Below are 23775 nucleotides of genomic sequence, written 5' to 3'. Positions count from 1 at the left end.
ATCAGGCCTCTCTCATTTTTTGTGGCCCTAGGGAAGATGAGTTGGATGAAGGCATAAACTCTTTTCCTTCTGCACTACAGTGATCTGAGAGAGCTATTCCATTCTTCAGTAAAATACCCATTTATATCTACATCCTAAACCATCTTAATAGGCACTGGGGTGGGGCAAGGGGCTGCCTCTTGGGGAGTATGTAGGATGGATGTTCTTGCATATATGACACTTAAGGGATAGTAGATCCCTGAGAAGTACTATAAAGTAGACAACAGATATTACCATCTGCAGAGGAATGATAGATGTTGTGTATCTTCTATCATTCTACCTTGAAAAATATATGACCTAAATGTCCTATATCGTAATGACAAAACAACTTAGGGAAGACTACTATTTTCCTCTAACTAAAAGCCCACAAAATATCAAAGAGGATACATTTTAATTTTGATTGTATATACTCAGGGCTGGTGATGTTTTGGCAAATAATAAAACAAACACATCTCTCATAAAACATTATATAATTATTCAAAATTATATTGTTTGCTTTCATATCAGTAAAATTACTAATTAATTTTTTATTGATTTTATTATTTTTTTAAATACATGACAGCAGTGGAACACATTATAATTCTTATTACACATATAGAGCACAATTTTTCATATCTCTGTATACAAAGTATGTTCACGCCAAAAATTACTAATTTCATTATAACCATCAAGATTTTCACAGTGTGTCTGTTGCTCAAAGTGATAAAATCAGTGCTGGCGATAGAAATATGAGTCACTCTTGAGTTCAAATATTGTGGTAGCCACATTAAAAAAGTAAACAGAAACAAATGATATTAATCTTAATAGTGTATTTTATTTTAAACTCAATTGACCAAAATAGCATAATCCCAACATGTAATCAAAACAGATATTAATGAATGACTCAATATATTTTTTGATATTAAGTATTCAAAATCCAATGTGTATTTTACACTTACGGTAATCTCAATTTGGAATGACCACAGAGCAAGTATGCAATAGATTTTGTATGGCTGGTGGCCACCATATCAGGCAGCACAGAGGTAAAAGATTAACAAACACACTGTTTTTTTTTTGTTTTTTTTTTTTGTTTTGTTTTGTTTTTTTGTGTGTGTGTGTGTGTGTGTGTGTGTGGTGCTGGGGATTGAACCCAGGGCCTTGTGCATGTGAGGCAAGTACTGTACCAACTGAGCTATATCTCCAGCCCCCACAAACATACTTATTTTTAAAGTCTAATTATTTTATGCATCTCCATCAAAATATTAATTAAGATAAATATAAAACAAAAATATAAATTGTGTTTCATATATTTTCAAAAATTATTTTCTTTGCAATGCTCAAAATTATCTTTGAGGATTAGATTTGCTGTCAAAATTTGAAGTGAAACCTGTTTAAATAAAATTGATGTTTTATGAAATTTTAGAAATATCAATTAGAGGGGCTGGGGATGTGGCTCAAGCGGTAGCGTGCTCCCCTGGCATGGGTGCGGCCCGGGTTCGATCGTCAGCACCACATACAAACAAAGATGTTGTGTCCGCTGAAAAAATAAAAAATAAATAAAATTCTCTCTTTCTCTCTCTCTAAAAAGAAAAAAGAAATATCAATTAGATCTTATGAAATATCTTTATTAAAACTATTTGTGTTCCTAACATTCAATATTCATTTAGTTGTCTTTCCAAAAATAGTATCAGAGTTCATTACACATTATATCTATATTTATATGTATAGAAATTTAAGAGTAACATGACTTGTTTAGTATTGTAAAATGTTCCCTTAGGGATATGTGCTAATTCATAAGTGTCTACAGATCCACAATTGGAATAAAAATAAAAGTGAGAAACATAACAATAGTCGCGTATTGAATAAATGATATTCTGAAATGCAATAATCTATTTCATTGTAGTTGAGAGAATTTCTTACCTGAGTTCTTTCATCACTCAAATCTTTCCTGAAGTCTGAAGCAAGACACAACTCCATCTCTAATAATGGCGTTGGGATAACCAATAGTGGCATTCAGAGAGTATAAAGGTAAGAAATGCTGAAAGATAATTCGCTGGGACTTGGATGGTGTTAGTCATGAAAACAGATGTTTTTAATACAGGCTGGGGCTGTGCCAGAAATTCTGAGTACTTTATCTCCAGGGATAGAGGTATAGAGGTCCACATGTTCTTTAAGGGTGTGTGTGTGTGTGTGTGTGTGTGTGAGAGAGAGAGAGAGAGAGAGAGAGAGAGAGAGAGAGAGAGAGAGAGATGCATGACTCAAGGCAACCCCCCTAGGTGCTTGAGTCTAAAGCAATACTGCTCTTAAGCCACCTGGCAAGATAAGACAGATAACCTATGAAACCATAGCCTGCTAGGAAACAGACATATCTATGTTTTCATTCTCTGTCTTACTATCCCTTTCTCTAACTTTTGGTTCTTGAGATTGTATGCCTCAATAAATTATTAGCAACAAACAGTTGCCTTAGAATATATTTTCTATACAATTCAGGCTGAATTAAGTTACTCTTCAAAGATTACTAGAAGGAGTTTTATGATCACATTGATAGATTTTGTTCAGCTCCATGGGAAGAATTTATGTGTACCTAATGACTCAAATGAATCTCAATACCTACTGTTACATTTCAACATTTGAGAATCAAGCCATGCAAACACACACTCTCTCTCTCTCTCTCTCTCTCTCTCTCACACACACACACACACACACACACACATACACACACACACAAATATACACACATTTTCTTAACATTTACTGAGGGCTTACTCTAAGTCAGCCATCATGTGCTAAATGTTATCTCATTTAATCCAGATAACAATCTTTATGTATCTGATAATATTGCAGTTTTTTTTTTATAGATTGTGAGATTCATGCTTGGTTAGGTCAAGTAATTTCCCCAAGGTTACTTTTGTTTAAGATCATATGACTGGGAAGCAATAGAAGTGTGAATTACTAGCCATTTCTGAATTCATTCTGCATCCTTATCATGGTTTCATATTATCTTTCTGGGATAGAAACTTCTGTCACTGTGTTTAGCACTTGAATCACAGTAATCATCTTTATCTTTGTTTCTATATTTTCACCAACAACTAAATATCATAGGTTTTTTGCTCTATCTCATCTTCACATAATTTTAATTGATGCTGGAATCATCACAAATTCAGGCTTATCATTCAGTAGAACTCCTTATCCAAGATTGGAAACTCTGAATTTCCCCTTCCCCACTCTCCTACTTCTCCCAGCCATGTCCCTACCAAATGTGTTTTTCTTCTATCCCTGGAACCCAACTTTTTTTTTTCAATTCTTTTTAAATTTTTCTCTTTATAGTTATACTTGACTGTAGAATGTATTTTGACATATTATACATACATGGAGTATAACTTCCTATTCTGTGGTTGTACCTGGTGTGGAGTTACACTGGTCGTGTATTCATATGTGAACATAGGAAAGTTATTCCCACTTCATTCTACTGTCTTTAGTATTCCTTCCCCCCCCTTTCCTTTATTTCCTTTTGTCTAATCCAATGAACTTCTATTCTCGCCCCCCGGCATTGTGTGTTAGCATCCACATATCAGAAAAACACATTTAGCCTTTGGTTTTTTAGGATTGGCTTATTGCACTTAGCATAATGGTCTTTAGTTCCATCCAATTACTGGCAAATGCCATAATTTCATTCTTCTTCATGGCTGAATAATATTCCATTGTGTATATATACCACATTTTCTTTATACATTCATTTGTTGAAGGGCACCTGGGTTGGTTCCATAGCTTGGCTATTGTGAATTGAGCTCCTATAAACATTGATGTGGCTGCATTACTATAGTATGTTGATTTTAAGTCATTTTCGTATATACCAAGGAGTGGGATAACTAGGTCAATTAAGGGTTCCATTCCAACTTTTCTGAGGAATCTCCATACTGCTTTTATAACCCAAATTTATTTTATTTTTTTTATTGGTTATTCAAAACATTACAAATATTGCAGAATTACATCGGTTACACATCCACATTTTTACATAATACCATAATAGTAACTGTTGTATTCTGCTACCTTTCCTATCCTCTACTATCCCCCCTCCCCTCCCCTCCCATCTTCTCTCTCTACCCCATTCACCTTTAGTTGGGCCTACCTTGCAAATCATCAACCATTTAATATTTCTACGACCCTGTTTCTCTGCTTTTGCCTCTCAGTTTCTAAAGGCTGTGTAGGAAGAAAGGCACCAAAGTCTTATTAACTGACCTCTGAGGGCTTTTGAATCATTCACTTTTGAAATATTTTTAAAAGTTTTTCTAATGATCAGGTAGTGTGCTAGATGTTGGAAATTTAGAGATGAAAGAGTGAGTTCTGCCTTTAAGTAGATCATGAATAAATGACAAAATACTTTTGGTTGTCATCCCAATCTTCTCTCAACAGTTGTGACTCAGTGTGTTTCAGAAAACCCTGATGTTTAAAAACAGTGACCTTGTCATCACACTTGGTTCAAAGTGTTCCCACTTATAACTAAATCTGAACAGAAAGACTCTACATCTTTTCACCATGTGTCATGCCAGCAACATTCTTCCTTGACTATTATATTCAAATGCAACTTTCTTTTCAATACACTTGCTTCTCCTCTACCATACCAGTGTATAGATTCTCCTCAGTAGGTAATAACACAAATAGTAACTGCACTAGGACCAAATATAGTGGAAAAACTATAACTCAGAAGCAAGTTAGAAAAGAAGTATGTAAAAGAAAGAAGTGAAATTTTCAGGTGGGGACAGAAAAGGATATAATGGGAGAATACAAAAGCATGGAAGTAATAAGGAGGAGATATCAATTAGATAGAATGTTGGAGAGCTTTCCCTAAGAGATTCAGTAGCATGGTAGAGGCGACAATGACTTGGAAAGTAAAAGGTTGAATTTGAGATATTTATAGCATATGAAGAGGGAGCTTAAAAATACAGGTCTAGAATGGATAAAAAAATGTGGCATTTATACACAATGGAGTATTACTCTGCATTAAAAAATGACAAAATCATAGAATTTGGAGGGAAATGGATGGCATTAGAGCAGATTATGCTAAGTGAAGCTAGCCAATCCCTTAAAAACAAATGCCAAATGTCTTCTTTGATATAAGGAGAGTAACTAAGAACAGAGTAGGGATGAAGAGCATGAGAAGAAGATTAACATTAAACAGGAATGAGAGGTGGGAGGGAAAGGGAGAGAGAAGGGAAATTGCATGGAAATGGAAGGAGACCCTCAGGGGTATACAAAATTACATACAAGAGGAAGTGAGGGGAAAGGGGGAAAAATACAAGAGGGAGAAATGAATTACAGTAGTGCGGGTAGAGAGAGAAGAGGGGAGGGAGGGGGGAGGGGGGATAGTAGAGGATAGGAAAGGCAGCAGAATACAACAGACACTAGTATGGCAATATGTAAATCAATGGTTGTGCAACTGATGTGATTCTGCAATCTGTATACGGGGTAAAAATGGGAGTTCATATCCCACTTGAATCAAAGTGTGAAATATGATATATCAAGAACTATGTAATGTTTTGAACAACCAACAATAAAAATTAATTTAAAAAAAATACAGGTCTAGAATTTAGACAAGAGATTCATTTGTGATTTAAAGACCTTGGAATCAACAGTCTGTAAGAATTAATGAATGGAGAATATATAAAATTGAGAATAGTGTAAAAATTTGGATCATAGTGAAAAAGGATGTTTAAATCAAGAATGGAGAGAGTTAGGAATAGAAAGGATAATAACACAGGGGGTAGAGTGACTGGAGAGAATGATGTCACCTCATATTGATGGAGAAGTGGTGTAAAGGGGATAGTAAATGAAATTATTAGATGTAGTAAGTACAAGTTACATAACTCACAAAAACATTTATTTTGTGTTAGCTACTGAAAGGTCACTGGAGATCTCTGCAATAACAATTTCAGGAAGAGTTGCCATAAGTCAGACTGTAATATGTTAAAGAAGTGAATTGACTATAGACTACTCTTTTACTATCTCTGCAAAGAAGAGAAGGAGAAAGTGTAATTTTGTTTTTTAGGAAAACATAGTGCCAAAGGAGAGATTTTTGTTTGCCTTTTGATTGTTTGTGTTAAAGATGGAGGATATAAATAACCTTTTTAGAGATCTAAATAATAGAAGGGAAAATGAATTAATGAAACAAAATCACTGAGGAAGAGCAAAATATGAAATCCATAGTACAAGGGTATGCACTAAATTAAGGAAAGTGAGAAACACTTCATACTCTGAAGCTAGAGGGAAGAGGCAAGTTTGATATATATATATATATATACACACACACACACACACACACAGAAAAGAGACATGGATATGAAGGTGTGAGAGGATATATCCTTTGGGTCCAAGATCTGTGCCAGTGGAGGATCAGGCTGGAAATGATAGCTATCTTGACAAGTTAATTCAAATTCTTGATAGAAAGTACTCCACAAATTTTAATTTCACATTTTCAAAAATCTAAACCAAAGCTTTACTCAGCTCTGCCAGAAAAGGAAACATAATGTGTTCTTACAACTTGATAGAAAGAAATATATGCATGCATCAACAGAAACAAACCTTACTTTAGCTCTGAACTTTGAAGGAATTAGGCTGCATTAGGCTTCATTAGAAGCTGTCCTATGGAAAGTAATTGGGCATAGGACTATAATGAAGACATTCAAACTAGCAGGCTATTGGCATCAGAGACACCTACCAACAAGATTTTAACTGCAGAACTAAAGTTCAGATAGTGGTCAAGGCTAGAGAAAGTTGGCAAAAATAGAGCATTTGGGTGCTCAGGAAGTTATTAATGCCACATGATACAGTTACCACAGTGGTTGAATAAGAAAGATAATTGTTTCCAGGGAATACTAACAAAAAATGAAAAAAGAAAAACAACACTAAGACAAAGTTAAAACTGAGTGTTAAAACTGTTGAGTGTTAAAGTGGAACCTAAGTACTTTTTGGATATAACTCAATGGTTCTAAATTATGGCCATACATTTTAATCACCCAGAGAGCTTAAGAAAACACTGTAGTCTGGATGCCATCCCTGAAAAGTCTGATTTAATTGTCCTGGGAAGAGTCCTGGTTATCAGGAAACCTACAATCTCCCTCAGGTGATCCTAGCACATAGCCCAAATTGAGAAGCATACTTTAGACTAGAATCTGTCTGTGATGCAGAAATGAGACTGAAGGCAACCAGATACATGTTCCTATCCTTATACTTCAGGACTGACTGGATAAAATTTAATTTTGTAGCTGGGCATAGTTTTGCAGGTCTGTAAATCCAATGTTTGGGGAAGCTGAGGAAGGATTGCAAGTTCAAGGTCAGCCTTGGCATTTTAGCAAGACCCTGTCTCAAAATTAAAAAACAAAAAACCCAGAACTGGAGATAAACCCTAATGGTTAAACACCCCTGTGTTCAATCCCCAGTTCCAAGGAAAAAAAATTCTGATTTCATCATTTCTTTGCACAACCCTCCCCAAGATGCATATTCTCTGGCTTCTTATGAATCTCTAGATGGTTTAGACTCAAAACATTTCAAGTTATTTACTTTGTTATTTTTCAGGGAGGGTACTAGTGATCCAACCCAGAGGCACTCTATCACCGAGCTACATCCCTAGCCCTTTTCTTAATTTTTATTTTGAAACAGGACCTTGCTAAGTTGCCCAGGTTGGTCTCAAACCCTGTGTCAGCCTCCCTGGTTGCTGGGATTACAGTCAAGTACCACTGCACTCAGCTTAAGTTATTCATTTCTTTTTAAAAATATTTTTAGTTGTAGATAGGCACAATACCTTTATTTATTTGTTTTTTATGTGGTACTGAGGATTGAACCCCATGCCTCACACATATGAGGCAAAAACAGTCTACAACTGCAGCCCAAGTTATTTGCTTCTGACACAAAGTTTCTGACTTCCTATTCTCAGCCTTCTTACCCATGATCCCACAAATGATCATTTCACAGATTTTCTTGAAACCATTTCCAGAACATTTCTTCTCTCCATTTCCACTTTATACTACAACCACCGCATAAGTAATTCCTGATTACCTATTGCATAAATTATATCAAGAGTTCCTTATCTGGTCACTCTGCTCTCTAGTATTTATCCTTCAATGTCCTGGAAGCTATATTAGAAGAATGGTGTCTGCTATGTATCATTGCAGTACTATTGTGTTCATGACATTTTCTTAGCTTCAATAGGTCCATCATCTAATGAAAAATTCTCAACTTGGCATTAAAGACTTTTATGAAAGAGTCTATTGATGCCCCTTTCATACTCTCTCAGCTCACCAGAGTTCACCTAATGTGCATGTGGAGACAGTTCCCAGCCTGTTGTCAAATTGTCATCTCAAGCACATTTTTTTGCCATCTTTATCTGAGGGATTTCTCCAGCAATCTGGGATCCTGCTTATTGCTTAAGCCTCAACCAACAGGAAACGAGACTTGGAAGACTAATACCTCAGCCTTTTCATCTTTCAGTAGAATAATTGTGCACTCAGTTTCACATAATTTGCTGGACTTTTCCTACAGGAAAAGGGTTTGGGTCCCATTTGTTCATCAATGGACACAACTATCTATACCCAAATCCCTCTCTCAGGATCAACTTTGAGGAAAACCCAAATTAAAATTGTCTTTTATCATATCTGACCCAAATTAACCTTAAAACTCACTCTGCTCTAAACTGTATGATTTGAAATTCCTAGAGGATTTTCTCTTCTCCATCTATTATTCACATCATCTCCTTCCTAAGAGAAATAAGCCAATCCCACAAAACCAAAGGCAGAATATTTTCTCTAATATGCGGATGTTAATTCACAATAAGGCGGGGAGGCACTAGGGAAGAATAGCATTACCTTAGATTAGGTAGAGGGAAGTGATGGGAGAGAAGGGGAGGAGAGGTGGGGATAGGAAAGATAGTAGAATGAAACAGACATTATTACTGTATGTGTATATATATATATATATATATATATATATATATATATATATATATATGACTTCATGACCAATATGATTCTGCAACATGTGCACTCAGAAAAATGAGAAATTATATCCCATCTATGTATGATATATCACAGTGCATAATTGCATTCTACTGTCATGTATAACTAATTAAAATAAATAAAAAATTTAAAAATGGGAGGCTGAAGAGCTACTGTTTTTTGCTCAAATTTTTATTAAATTGCCAATCCCCCCCCCAAAAAAAGAGTATTATCTTCCTCAATACTCAGCCTCTATTAACTAACTCATATCCAGTGTCCCTAGACCAAAAATATCTCTGGATTGCTTGAACTCTCATAGTGCTTTCTATACTCTTATTGGATATGCCATTAGGAAATTGTCTAATATTCTGTCAGCATGAATCACAATATACATGTGCTATTTACACTGTGAATATGAACAGAGCATTTTTCATTATTTAAACAAGTAGGTTTGAAGACAAACATTTTTTCACATTTTTATTTGTGTATCATAGTTGTACATAATGATGAGGTTTGTTTTAGATATTTGTACGTGCACACAATGCAACAATGTAATTTGGCCAGTGTCACTCCCCAGCCTTTCCTCCCTCCCTCCCCATCTTTCCCTGCTCTTCTTTGAATTTTAGAGGATCCACCCCCACCTTGAAGACAAAAGTATTTTTAAAAATGAAATTAAAGAAATACAGACTGTTTTTAAAATAATTTTTATTTGTTTTAATTAGCTGTACATTAAATACAGACTTTTAATGTTCTGCAGATCCTAGTCATAGTTTTTCAAAGAGGGAATAAAAACAAAGGTTGTCAGGCTTGGGTTGTAGCTCAGTAGTAGAGCACTTGCCTCACACGTGTAAGGCCCTGGGTTTGGTCCCCAGCACCACATAAAAAATAAATAAATAGAAATAAAGAGATTGTTTCCATCTACAGCTAAAATAATATTTTAAAAAAACAAAGGTCATCATCGTTACTAATAGATTTGATCATTTTCAAGCCTCTATGATAGGAAGCTTTATGTTTATATAATAAATACTGATTTATAGTTTGGATATAGTTATTATAACTATAATTGTGTGATAAGAATGAATAACATGATTCTACAGTTTGGTAGGTACTTTTTTATTTAATAAATTCTAGATTGGTGAAAAAATAAGAGATGGCTAAAACATAATTTTATGGCATTCTATAAAAGATAGGGCATTATTTCACTAAATCTGTGTGAAAATACACTTTTCCTTTGAAGTAAAGAGCATGGTTGTGTCTCTTGTGATTGATTATCCCCTGGCCATTGGGAAAGCATTAAAATGACATACATACTTCCAGGTACAGTTAAGATCAACATTTCTCTCTTTCTCATCTTATAATATGGTCAATATTTTATATAGTGTTCACAAAGTTCTTTTTCAAATAGGATTCAACCTAACAAATATTTATTAAGACTCACCTATATAAGGACTTGTGCTAAGCGCTGAGGGGTACAACTGTGAATAAAACAAGATCCTTGCCCTCACAGAGTTTCAGATGCCCTGGGCCAATCTATCTACCTATCTATCTATCTATCTATCTATCTATCTATTTATTTATTTATTTATAATTCTTTGCATGAAACTACTCCTTTAGTAGTGAAATATTTTAAAATATATGACATAACTGCTATAGGCAAAGCTAATTAACTCTAGTGTTTTATGTCTCCTAAGAGTCAATGATCAAGGCAGAAAAAGAAATTCTAGAAACTTTTAATTCTTAGTCAGTTTTTAAAAGAGAATTTAAATTCAACCAAAAGAGTTGAAATTACTTTGTCATTTTGCTTTTGTCCTAAGGAGTAGTACCTTTAAAGATTTATATGATTGAAAACTAAACAAGTTCTTAAAAACCCATCTGGCAATGAAAAAAAAAAAAAGGTGTCTTGTACTGAATCAGAAAGAAAGCAGCTCTGTCATTAATCATGCTGGGAGGACAGACGCTGAATATCAGTTGGAAATTTTACAGGAAACACCTATTCACTCAAAGCTTTGAAGCAGTTTTTGAAAACCATTAACACCCATCCTCCCCTCTTCCTGCCCCAGTTTGATTGCATATTGCTTTCTTACTAATGATGCATCCAGGTACACTTTGTTTTTCTCTTTTGTTATTGACAGCATCCAAATGCTAAACTACCCTTTATTTTGGAGAATACTCAAACCCCCTAATAATCCCTGCTTCTTTCTATATCACCTCAAAAACACTGACCAGTCTGGAATACATCCTCATTAATCTGAGACCCACCACAGTATCCTTCACCAGGAATTCAAACCTGACAAAAGATGCTTCCTCCCTTCTTAAAGTTGACAGCAGAAATTCACACTCCCTCTAGGTTGTGCCTTTCTCACTATAGTGAGGAAATAAATATGGTTTTGTCAGACTATAGGTCTGTCTCTGGTGATTTTTGCCTCATTAGGCTTTAACAGCTCATATGCTCATATTGAATAAGAAACACTTAAATAAAAACCCAATAATACACCTTGATATATTTTTCATAGTTGACTAGGGATGTAAAACACTTATTTTAACAAATCAAAAACTTCTGTGTTATTTATTTCTTAGAATTTTCCTTTAAGATTGCCTGCCTCCCTGCTTTCCTTCCTTTTGTCTTTTCTTTTTCTCTTCTTGACTGTAAATTTTGGTGATAAATACATTGATGGTAGATCTAAAATTTTGAAATAACCAAATATTGTTTGGAAAATTCAAATGGTTTAAGTTAATGGTAATCATTTCAAATTCTTCCTCCTCTCCTCTCTCTCCTCCTCCTTCAAAAGGACGGTGCTTGCAGTACAAATACACACTTATGGTTGGAATTTTCTATTCTAGAACAACACAGAGAAAATATTTGGGAAATACTTGGGCAACAGTATACATAGCTATGTAACCTCCTTTCTATCCCTATAGAAATTTGTAAGAATGTCTTCTGTATTTCTATTACGGAGAGAAAACTCTTAATGAACAATTTTAAATATAATGGCTTCATCAACCCTGCAAATATAATGATTACCACTGTTTTGTCATAAGTGTGCAACATAAGGATAAAAAATTCCCCTCTGTGGTAAAATATGATATATGTCCTGGTGCATAGATAGTATACCATTAACTTAAACCATTTGAATTTTCCTGGCATTCCTAAGAACACATTTAAAAAACCTCTGTAAATTTCCTTCAAATCACCATTTCTTGAATTTTAAAGTCACATAGAGTCAACAAAGCAAAAAGTTGGTTCCTTTAAAGGAACAATAGAATTTTTTAAACTTTAGCTAGATTGACCAAGAAAAATATATAGACAGATGATACAAATTACTAACTTACTGACTGTGGAGACATTACTAACAACTTTACAGAAGTGAAAATAATTATAAGGGCATTTTTTCTTCCTCCTTGCTCCCAGGATTATACTTAGAATTTTACCTAAGTATGCAACCCTTTTTTGCCCATCCCTTTTACATTATAAGTCATCGACTGATTGCTAATGAAAAGCCAAATATGTTTTACTTTAATAAATACAGCCAAGAAACAATGCATTGTACAATTTACCCCTTTAATAGAACATAATGGCCTTGAAATGTGAAAGACTATGCTCTACTGACCCTTAATCAAAGAACTTTAAAAGGATACCTAGCAAATCAATGCAAAATGTTAATGAGAATGTTAAATGAACTTTTAACAGATGCCCAACAAGGTAAACCCATTTAGAATGATCTTTTCTCTCTGAAATAAAAGATATTAAGTATGGGATAAAGTTTTATCCACAGAATTAAAGGATGCCAATAGCACAAGTTACTTTCTTCTCACATACAGTTCTAGATAGAAGAGAAACACCAATCTATATTTTATTCACATTGTTTCTACTTTTGGTAGATTTTAACAGAATTCTTCAGAAAGGTGTCATTTCTTGTTTGTATGTGTCCTCTCTTACATGTAGAAACTTCACTTCAAATGTTGCCAAATGGCTACTGAATCAACCTTTAGGGTCTGGCCCTAATGGAACCTTTATTTCCATCCATGAGAATTCCAGCTATAGGGAGGTCATAGAAATTTCCCTTTACCTGTAAAACAAATTCTACCATCCTGAACTTTGGACACTTCAGCCTGAACTTTGATCACTTTTGGCTAAGTCCCTGGAATAGCCCCTATATTGTGCAATTTCTAGACACACACACACACACACACAGAGTCCCAAGAGTGCTGGGTAAATGTCTTTAACCTGCTTCCCCTACAAACCTTACTTATCTAAAGAATTGACATGTTAGCACTAATGATAACATAAATTTCAAAGATTAACGAGCTCAGCAGAGGAGTTCTCAGGTAGTTATTGTATCATTTTAACCAGCTCTTTCATATCAAGTGGCAGGCAGTTCACAATGATGGCCCATGTGCTTCTTTCTCAGATGCTTCTGATCCCTGCCTGTATCTTCTTGTCCGTATATACCTCTGATTTCTAGTACAGGTAGGTGGACAGTTTCATCATGCTAGTATGATTTTTTTTCATGTTGACTGTATTTTGCAACATCATGAATATCAGAGAAAACTTAGTGACAATCTTTAAACTTGGGGGATGGAAACCCATAAATAAATGCTGCTGCCATCTCTTTGGGGTGGAAAATTCTGGGAGGCATTGTTTGTGTCTCTGGAAATCCTGGTGGAATTGCCCCCTGTTTTTCACAGCAGTGATCTCAGTAATGCATCCTAATATTGACATACACATTTTCCATTTCACATTTTTTGCACCCTCACTGTTGCTTCCTGGGGTCATCTCTGAAGGAAGTACAAACAGCCCTCATCCTATGCCCTGCTTCGAAGAATTCAAGCCAAAGGCAGCTTCTTTTTATAACCCAGCTATACCCACCATAGCAAAAACATCAGTTTAGAAATAAAGGTTCTGATTTTCTTCATCACCCGCGCTTTGCTTTGCTACAGAGAATTTTCTTTTCGGTACCAGGGATTGAACTCAGGGGCACTCAACCACTGAGCCACATCCCTAGCCCTATTTTGTATTTTATTTAGAGACAGGATCTCACTGGGTTGCTTAGCACCTCGCTTTTGCTGAGGCTGACTTTGAACTTGTGATCCTCCTACCTCAGCCTCCCAAGCTGCTGGGATTACAAGCATGTACCACCGCTCCTGCCTGCCTCAGAGAAATTCACCTACTTCTCTTCACATTTTTTCATATGTTTGTCATTGTGCATTCAGAGAAAGTGAGTTGATGCCACTACTAATGTTAAAAGCACTTAACTCTAGACGGAATGACTTATTATTGGTGATCACTTATCACAAGTTCATTTGTAATGTATGTGCTCAGAGAACGTTGAATGCACAAATTCAATTTAATTGGGAAATATATCACTTCCCAAGGTCTGATGCTGTTTCCTTAAGGAGAAATTGTGATCTAGTTCCAATACCTGACATTTGTGAGCTACTGTTAATGTTTTTTAAAGATATAGAACATCATTTCACACAATCAACAGCTTTGTGAAGTAAACCTAGAAAATGCATTTACTCTCATGTTAAAGACTGTCAAACTGGAAATGAGACTGTTTAAAACACATAGCTGGTACTTGACAGAAGGGAAAGCTGACAAAACTGTTAAAATCAGGGGAAATTTGAAGGCTGAGCAACTTAGTGAAGTTAAAAAATTAATGGAAGAAATTTTCAGTCACCGCTTCACCCAGCAAGTGTTTGAGTGTCTTCAATATGCCCTACGATGCACAATGCAGAAATGATTGTTAAGAGTAAGTTGCTAAAGAAAGTTGGAAGGGAAAAGAAAGCAATTTTTATAGGAGAGAGATAATATAACAGTCCCAAATCCCAATATAAAGAGCACCTGTGACTAAAATCACCATCACCATTAAGGAAAAACTGTGGACCAAAAGAGTAGTGATTTTCATAGTGACCAGTCAAATCAATGGGGCAATATGTTTTAAACCTGCCAGTCAATTGAATTTATTAATCAGATAATTTGGTCAACTTCTGATATTACTGTGGATTCAAAATTGATAGATTTAGTAAAATAAACTGATTTGATGGATACATTTCCTTCAATTGGAGTAGTTGGTTGATTGACTGATCTTCAAGTTGATTTTAGAACATTTCAGGATTACAGTGAGTACAAGAGTCATAATTCCAGCTCTCTAACTATGTAACCCCTAAGGCAGCCAATTTCCTTCTTTGTAGCTCATCTGAAAGAAATAAGGAAGTTTTGATCTTTTTTAAGGGTTTCATGAATCAGCAAGTCTATTGATTCTTCCATAAATATAGCTTTAAAGGTACTAAGTCTTGAAGTAGGAAAGAAAGGAGTCTATCTCCTGGGTTTCATCAGCTACTACTTGTCTATAACAGTGTTTACCTAATATTTGTCTTGAAAAATAAGGAAAACACTATTGGTTGTTTCTGTTGCTTGTTTATTGAAGGCATTGGTACTATGCTACTCTTGGTACTTCCTGTCACCAGTTTTCTATGGCATTCCAGTTTCTTTAAGCCCATATTGAAAATTCATATCATATTTCCAATCATCTTACCTTCCTAGGTCAAGGGCAGCTTGCTGTCAAAGGTCAATTTTACAATTTTACCCAACTTTATCCCCACCTGTACCTCACTCCTACAGCCTTTAGTAAAAATTGCATTACTTTGAAGTTGAAAGTTGCATTCAGGCAGGCAGAACAGCTTTACTCCCACCCTGAGTTGGAACAGATAATGGATTCTACAGAGCAGGTGTCCAACTGGCCAAGGTCATCACACAATGAGTCAGTGTAAATATCCAAATTACAGTTGTGGACAATCTCAGCACATGACAGGTTCAGTTGATGAGTGTCCTTTTGTCTGTCTGTCACAATGGTCTGAGGACATGGAACAAATCAAATGAAAAAGCCTAAGACTGCCTTAGAAGGTTATGTCTTTGCAAATCCTGTAGCACCCAGCAGGCTGGCACTATTTGTTGCAAATGTCTACACTGGTGGTATTTGGATGATTTTGTTTCTCAGAAGCTATTTGTTCAGGGAAAAAAATGGAAAGTGGAAAGATGAAGTCAGTTTTCTTCTGACATTTCCAAGGATGAATACTTGTGAAGGACAAACAGGCAATCTCTCCTTAGAAACAGTCAATCCAAAGAGCCTAAAAGTCCTTCAGAGTTGCAAATAGAAGATCAGATCACAACTTCAAGAAAAACATTAGAAAATCAGGAGACTCTGCTCCTGGGAAAGAATAGGAACAATAACCAATATATTACAAATTCATGTTTCTCAGCACTGCATTTAGGGTTCAATTTCAAACAATGCCTGAAATTCAAAGTCAAAAACATCAAATACATGTGAGGTAGGAATGATTAAATTCACACAGAGTGGGTTTAAGTTTTGGGGATATTTTAAAATTTAGTTGATGTGATGAGAGTGTTTTTGAAAAACCTTTGAAAGACGTAGGGCTAAGGTGCACATATTAAAACTAGTTTAAGCACTATTTTTCCAATTTCATAGATGAAAAACTAAATGCTTTGACCCTAAATAAAGCATTAGAAAGTAAATGATCGGAAATTTAAATTACTTTATATGTCAATGTGGTAGCAGGACCAGCAAACATTTCTGTAAATGTCATATCTTGAGGGAAAAATATAATAACCCTTTTAGGGTTTAGAACAGCATGTACACATTAATGTTGGCTTATAGAATTTTGTCCCCATTTCACAAATGAGAAGGCTCAAGTTAGATGACTATATATCTTTAGAATAGAAGATCCCAAATTCAAGGCCAGTTCTTTGACTGTTCTGTTTAACCCAGTTCTCTTGTTACTTTGCTTCAGTGCTTGTAGCATTCTGAGTATCAAAATAGGCTTCCAGAAAACTCTATCAAGGCCTCTCCTCCTTCCAGGGTCAGTGCAGCAATAACTGTGTGGGAATGCTTGGCCTTTGTGTTGAGTGTAGGATCTGAAGTCTCCTTCTCTCTTTCAGTTGGCTGAAAAATATATTTTTGAGTACCTACTATGTGTCAGACACTGTACTGATTGCTGGATACAGAGTAGTGAATTCCTTACCCACAAGGGTCTTTTATGCTCATTGGAGGAGATAATCAAAAAACATCATTTGATTAAATAAAGAAGTCATCAGGTATTGGGAAGAAAATAAAATTGTAAGTAGCCCTGGCAACGTAAGCTGGGGACTCAGGTACAGTTTTTCTGCTAGGCTGGTTGGTGGGGTCATTAAGCAGGAAGATTGCTAAGCAGCTATAGCAATAACCAAAATAGTAGCTTGAATATTGAAATGGCAAATAATGAAATGGACAATGAACTAACATTGCCAATATATATTACTACTGTGCATTAAGTTACTCATTCAGTAATTTGAGTCTGGGGCAAGAAATGTGTACACAAATGTTTTGGGGTAGAGAGTAAGTGTGAACTTCCCTGATGCAGTATCACTTCCTAATCCTAAAGTTACCCCATGTTGTCCTAAAAAGGGGGACAATAATCCAACACATTATGTATCAAACATCCCTCTAAATATTTTACTTGAATTAACTTATGTATGAAAATTATCTCAGATACTACAGTTCACTTTTTATGTATGGAAGAAACTGAGGTATATACATCTTAAACAACTTTCCAGTGATAGATTGAATAATGTTTCCCCAAAGATGTTCATGTCCTAATTATAAGAACCTTTGTATTTATTATCTTACAGGGTAAAATGAACTTTGCTTAAATGAAAGCGTTTGAGATGGCTATATTATCCTGGATTATCTGGATGGGTGCAGTATAATCACAGAGATAATCACAAGAGTCTGAGAAGGTGATAAAAACAAAAATCAGAACAATGTGGTGAAGAGCCAAGGAATGCAGGTAGCTTCTAGAAACTAGAAAAGGGAAGGAAATAGATTCTTTCCTACAGCTTCCAGAACAAAATGTCACCTTGATTTTTAGCCCAGTAAAACCAATTTCAGATTGCTGGCCTCCAAAACTGAAACATAATAAACATGTGTTCTTCATGTTTCCTTAAGCTCATACATTTGTGATTGATGTGTGTGTGTGTGTGTGTGTGTGTGTGTGTGTGTGTGTGTGGCATTTACAGCAGCACTAGGAGAGTAATGCATTGCCCAAGGCCATGGAGCTACAAAATAAAAACAAGGCCAGGATTAAAATCGAGGTAATCTGGTGCCAGTGCCAGAGATTTAAACACTGCACCACAGCGCCGCTCACAGGCAGAATGAAATTTTAAGTGGAAAGAAAACTGAGGGGTTCCCTTCCATCTTCCTCTTGTGCTCAGAGTTCCACTGCTAGAAAATTTGTAAAAAGGCAAAAAAATAGCAGGGTTTGGTGGTGCATGCCTGTAATCCCAGCAATTCTGGAGACTGAGGCATAAAGATCACAAGTTTAAGGCCAGCTTTGGGAATTTAGGGAGACCCAATCTCTAAATAAACAAACAAGCAAATAAATAAGTAGGTTGGGGATGTAGCTCAGTGGTAAACCACCCTTGGGTTCAATCCCCAGTGCCAAAAAATACAAAAGAAAAAGAACAACAACAACAACAAAAGGCGACTTTTACAAATTCCCTTCAGGCTTCACATCTTCAGTCCTGGAGTCAAGACATCAGTAATATGATTGTCTTATTTTAGAGATGAGGACTTTGAAAATGAAAGGGCTGGTGATACTGAAGTTACACAGCAGGATGGTGAAACAATCAACTAGTTAAACAGGGAGCTCTGGTGGTGTGGGGGAGGGAGGTTCATTTATCTCAGTACTGTTTGAAATTAGAAGAAAGAGATTGTGTGGCAAATGAAGAACAGGACCCAGGCTTTCCGATGCTTGTATTTATTATTTTTAGCTCAGCACGGTTGGGCACAGAATATTACACACTCATCAGTGTAATAACTCTACAAGGATCAAAAATTCTCAGTGTAGCCATCTGGTGATTTTTATATTCCCAAGTTTTAGCCATTTTTATACACTGGTTGCCACCCCAGCTCTCTAACACAGCATCTAGGACACAGTGGATGCTTATAAATATTGATGAATTAAACTGAACATTTATGATCACATACTTGGACCAGTGCTTTTCAAATGTTAAGGCACATCGAATTCCCTGGAATCTTCATTAACATTCTGATTCAGAGTTAGAAGGTCTGGGTCAGGCTTGAGATTGGACATTTCTACAGAGTTTCCATATAGTGCTGGTACTGTTGATCTATGGTTTATATTTTTCTAGATCTCAAAAAATGAGACCTCCCTATTCGTATACAAAATACAAGTCACACAAAGTGTGGTCATTTCGTGAAAGTTTACAAAGATGGCACAGAAATAGTTTTCCCCTCTTTTAGGCACCTAGAGCTCCCAATGAAAGGAATAAATTAGATGCTAGGGTACAATGGAACGATCTTAACAGTGCCCCAACCCCCTGCTCCAGGAGCTCCGTTCCGGTCTTCTGGAGGCAAGGTAAAGGGACGAAAGGAAGTGTCCAGGAGCTCTCGCAAATGCTAATATTCTTCCATTAACTGCTTCAAGGGGGTATTTGCTTCTTTGAACCTCTGAGGTCCTAGGCAGACACTTGGAATCACAATGCCGCGCCCCCCTCTGAGCCCAAGCGGAGGAGGCGGACGTGCTTGCGTGTGCGCTCAGTATAAATAAGTCCCAGGAGGCGGCCACTGGGCACAACCGACAGCGGACCGCACGGGCCATGGCTGGCGAAGACAACCAGTGGCAGGGCAGCATCCTCTACAACATGCTTATGAGCGCGAAGCAACCGCAGGCACCTCCTGAGGTGCCCAAGGCGCGGCTCGGGGTTCCGTGCTGGGGTTGCTCATGCGGTGCTGATCCCAGGGTTGACCGACAGGAACTGCCAGGTGGGCGGGCCACCTCGCTCCTGTACCGCTGCTGCTTTTGTAGGGAAGAGCACCCAAGGCAGGGCAGCATCCTCTACAACATGCTCACCAGCGCAAAGCAGACCCAAGCGGCTCCCGAGGCGCCCAAAGCGCGGCTGGGAGTTCCGTGCTGGGGCTGCTCATGCGGTTCTGAGTCCCGGGTGGGCAGAGAAGGGCTCCCGGGCGGACAGGCCATTTCGCTCCTGTACCGCTGCTGCTTTTGTGGGGAAGAGCACCCAAGGCAGGGCAGCATCTTATACAGCTTGCTCACCAATGCAAAGCAAACGCCTGTGGCTCCGGAGGCGTCCGAGGCACAGCCAGGAGGCTCGGGGTGGGAGTTCTCCTCCAGCGCTCAGAGGCTGAGAGATGGAGAAGGGCTGCCTGGCGGACGGGACCCAGCGCTCCACTACCACAACTACTTTTGCGGTGAAGACCAGCTGCAGCAGCTGCAGGAGGAGCAGCAGGAGCAGCAGCAGCAACAGCAGCAGGGCATCATCTCGTACAGCATGCTTAAGAGCACGAATCGAACCCCGGAGGCTCCCGAGGCGCGGCCAGCGGCCTCTTGGGTCACCTGGTGTGGCGCGCAGCAGCCGGTGGCCCTAAAGAATCCACAGGTGGTCTGTGAGGCAGCCTCAGCTGGCCTGTTGAAGACGCTACGCTTCGTTAAGTATTTGCCCTGCTTCCAGGTGCTAGTTCTTGAACAGCAGCTAGTGCTGTTGCGAGGTTGTTGGGCGTCTCTACTCATGCTCGAGCTCGCCCAGGATCGCTTGTACTTCGAGACGGCGGAGACTTCAGAGCCCAGCATGCTGCAGAGGAGCCTCACCACCAGGCGGCGGGAGACCGAGGGCTTCGAGCCACCACTTCTGTCCACATCGCAGCCAAATTTGGCACTGCTGTCCGAAGCGGAGCAGTTGCCCTGGGTTACCACTGTGCGGGCCATCAAGACCTTCCTTGCCAAGTGCTGGAGTCTGGATATCAGTACCAAAGAGTATGCCTACCTCAAGGGGATCATGCTCTTTAACCCAGGTAAGGTCGCCAGCCTGGACTTTCCCAGCTCAGAAAAGCTTTAGAAAGTGCCTTCCCCAGGGCACGGGAACTAGAGTTTTTAGTACGGAGTCGGGAGGGGCAGGGCTGTCGGAGCACTGGAGGAAGAATCACGTTTCGGTAGAATCATGGTGAGGGGCCTCTGGGAACCATTCCTAGTAGGTAAGCTGCTGCCAAAAGGAGAGGAGAGGTTCCTACTTGGTTCTTTACGTGTTCCCGTTACTACAGGTAAGTTCTGCCTTCACAGGACATGACTTTCTTCTTTTGTTATTCTTTTAAATTCAGTAGCCTAGCTTTGAAAGTTTTTGCTCATTGCAAGTCATGCAACATCTTTCTCCAAATCCCCTTTTGAAATTTTACTAGAGCCATTTAGTTTGTGGAAATCTATTAAGTCTAGATTAAGTCTGGGAATATTGTCAGAATAGCAAACTTAGTGCTTCACCGATCTACCTCTGACCGGTCATTTGTATGGTCCAAAGCATCTAGACCCTCCCATTCTCCATGTCTCCTAATATCAGTTTGGCAAAGTTGCAGGAAAATAATGCAGTGGGTGCGCGTATGGTGGGGGGTGATGCTCCTTTTACATCCCACCCCAATCCTTGAGCTGGGAGTCTCTAAATCTAGCATTTTTAAATGCTAGCAGTATTTGGGATTATTAGCATTTCATGACTTCAGTTCATTCCTGTGACTATTATAGGTCACACTTTTGCTCATGTTGTTTTTCCAAATTGGCCTGTGCATTAGAAGCACTTGTGTTTGTATGGGGGCGGTGCTTAAAAGTCCTTCCAGGCTCCTCCCCTAGAAATTCTGACTCAGTAGATCTGCATTCATAATTAAGTGCCCCAGGTAATTCTTGAGGTCATTTGGAAAGGAGTTTTCTCATTCCTATTGAGATATACAGTGAGACTAGGGTCGGCTTCCATAATTTTACATTCTGATAGCTTCCCTCTTTTGTCACACACTCCCCTCCTCTTCCTTATTGTTACTCTACCTCCCACCTTTACCCACAAAGCACTCAGGTGAGTTTAACCAGCTAATGTTTAGCCTTTCATATTCCCTTAGCTTTGTTTAAACCCACATGATATATAGTATAAATTATAGTATAATTTATAGTATAAATTATAATATTGTAATTTATTATGTTAAACACTTATATATTATAACATCACATGAATTCTATATAATTATAGGTAATTAAACATATAAGGCCAACATGTAAACATATATACATGGGTTTAAACATGGTGACAAATAAAAGATAGTTGTGGACTCCATGTGCCTTTTCTCTTTCCTGACTTTGTTTTTTTTTCCTGCTTTCTCTTCCCCCTCCTTCTTTTTTGAAAAAGCTGTTCAGAGGAGAAGGTGTGGTATAAAAGGCAGAGAAAACTAATGTGGAGCTCAAAAAATGCAGTTTTCAGATGGCATGAATGGAACTCACACACTATAAAATAGAGCCTCAAGCCTGGGTATTGAGCTATAGATAGTAAGGGATGTTAATATGTGGATTGGGGTTATCAGAATGGGAACATGGACCAGAAGTGTTGCTTTATTTTCTTATTTTATCACATTTTAGATATGCTTAAATAACTCTTTTCTATCACTGTTATTTTAAAAAATTTTTCATATATATTTTCAGTGGTTGTTGGACCTTTATTTTTTTATTCATTTGTTTATGTGCAGTGCTGAGAATTAAACCCAGTGCTAGTTTCTTTTAGTACATTTTAATTATAAAGAATAATGGCACATTTGTACATACATATAACAAACTTTGAGTTACTTTTGATCCTTGTTGCAATCTATGTTTTCATGTTTACTTTTTAACAAGAGAATGCTTTCAAAAACCTTACTTCTAAGATTTTTGTAAGAATCTTAAGAGCACTCATTAGAATCACATTTTTTAAACTTTCTCCAATACAGAAATCATGGTATAGTTAAGTGTTCAGCATTAACTTTCAAATTATATGGGCCTCTAGAATAATGCCCTGTAGGCAAATAATTAGGCAAATAATTAAAGTGAAACATGAATCATGGTTTGTGGCTGTGAAGTTTGCCACTATTGGCTAGATGATGAGTATAATGGCAGGAAATTTTGAGGAAGAATGGCAAAATATTTGTCATCTGGCAAAACTTCCCATATAATGACCTGTTTCTCATAGGTAAAAGTTTGTATAGAAAGTAAACTGGAGCAATGATTAACTGAGATTTTTCTCCCTCCAGTCCTGCCAGGCCTGCAGTGCGTGAAGTACATAGAGGGACTTCAGTGGGGAACTCAGCAGATCCTCAGTGAACACGTCAAGATGATGAACCCAGGGTATCAGAACAGGTTCACAGAATTGAATAACACCCTTTTCCTGCTGAAATTCATCGATGCCAATGTCATTGCTGAATTGTTCTTCAGACCCATCATTGGCACAGTCAGCATGGATGATATGATTCTGGAAATGCTGTGTGCGAAGTTATAAAGGCATAAATATGGGGCCTCATGAGTGCAGCTCACCATGAAGGAAGGATGAAGAGCTTTAGGCAGAAGAATGTCAAATGTTGTGAATATGTACTTTCTTGTTATTTTTACATTCATAGTATTTTTATATTCAATTGAATAAATAATTTAGATACAGAGAATGGAAAAACACTGTTTTCCGTACTGCTTCATTTGAAAGAAAACATTTCCAATAGGTAACATACTTCTGTACATCTTTAAGGAAAGAGCAGGGTACTATGCTAATAATTTTTTCACAAATTTAGCCACTCTCTTTGAACTCACTAAAGTCAAATTTGTAATGTTTTAATGAAAATTAAGGTGTTATGTTTTAATAAATATTAAGGTATTAACCATTAACTCGACTAAGAATTTTCATTGGGGATTT

The 23775-nt window shown here is 37.4% G+C and overlaps 1 protein-coding gene across 1 annotated transcript; it reads left to right on the top strand.

Annotated features, from left to right (window-relative positions):
• Positions 1 to 19680: 19680 nt before the first annotated feature.
• On the top strand, positions 19681 to 23370 carry Nr0b1 (nuclear receptor subfamily 0 group B member 1). The gene is made up of 2 exons (XM_077107468.1): positions 19681 to 20890; positions 23126 to 23370. The coding sequence occupies exons 1-2, from the start codon at positions 19681 to 19683 to the stop codon at positions 23368 to 23370; spliced, it is 1455 nt and encodes a 484-aa protein (XP_076963583.1).
• Positions 23371 to 23775: the final 405 nt, after the last annotated feature.

The sequence above is a fragment of the Callospermophilus lateralis genome, chromosome X (assembly GCF_048772815.1).
Source record: "Callospermophilus lateralis isolate mCalLat2 chromosome X, mCalLat2.hap1, whole genome shotgun sequence".
Taxonomy (NCBI): Eukaryota; Metazoa; Chordata; class Mammalia; order Rodentia; family Sciuridae; genus Callospermophilus; species Callospermophilus lateralis.
The sequence above is the reverse complement of the archived record's forward strand: the minus strand, read 5'-3'. Positions and strand labels throughout refer to the sequence as shown.

Coding starts and splice junctions, on each gene's coding strand:
- Nr0b1 (XM_077107468.1), top strand. CDS start 19,681: ATGGCTGGCGAAGACAACCAGTGGCAGGGCAGCATCCTCTACAACATG. Junction 20,891..23,125: donor GATCATGCTCTTTAACCCAG/GTAAGGTCGCCA, acceptor TTCTCCCTCCAG/TCCTGCCAGGCCTGCAGTGC.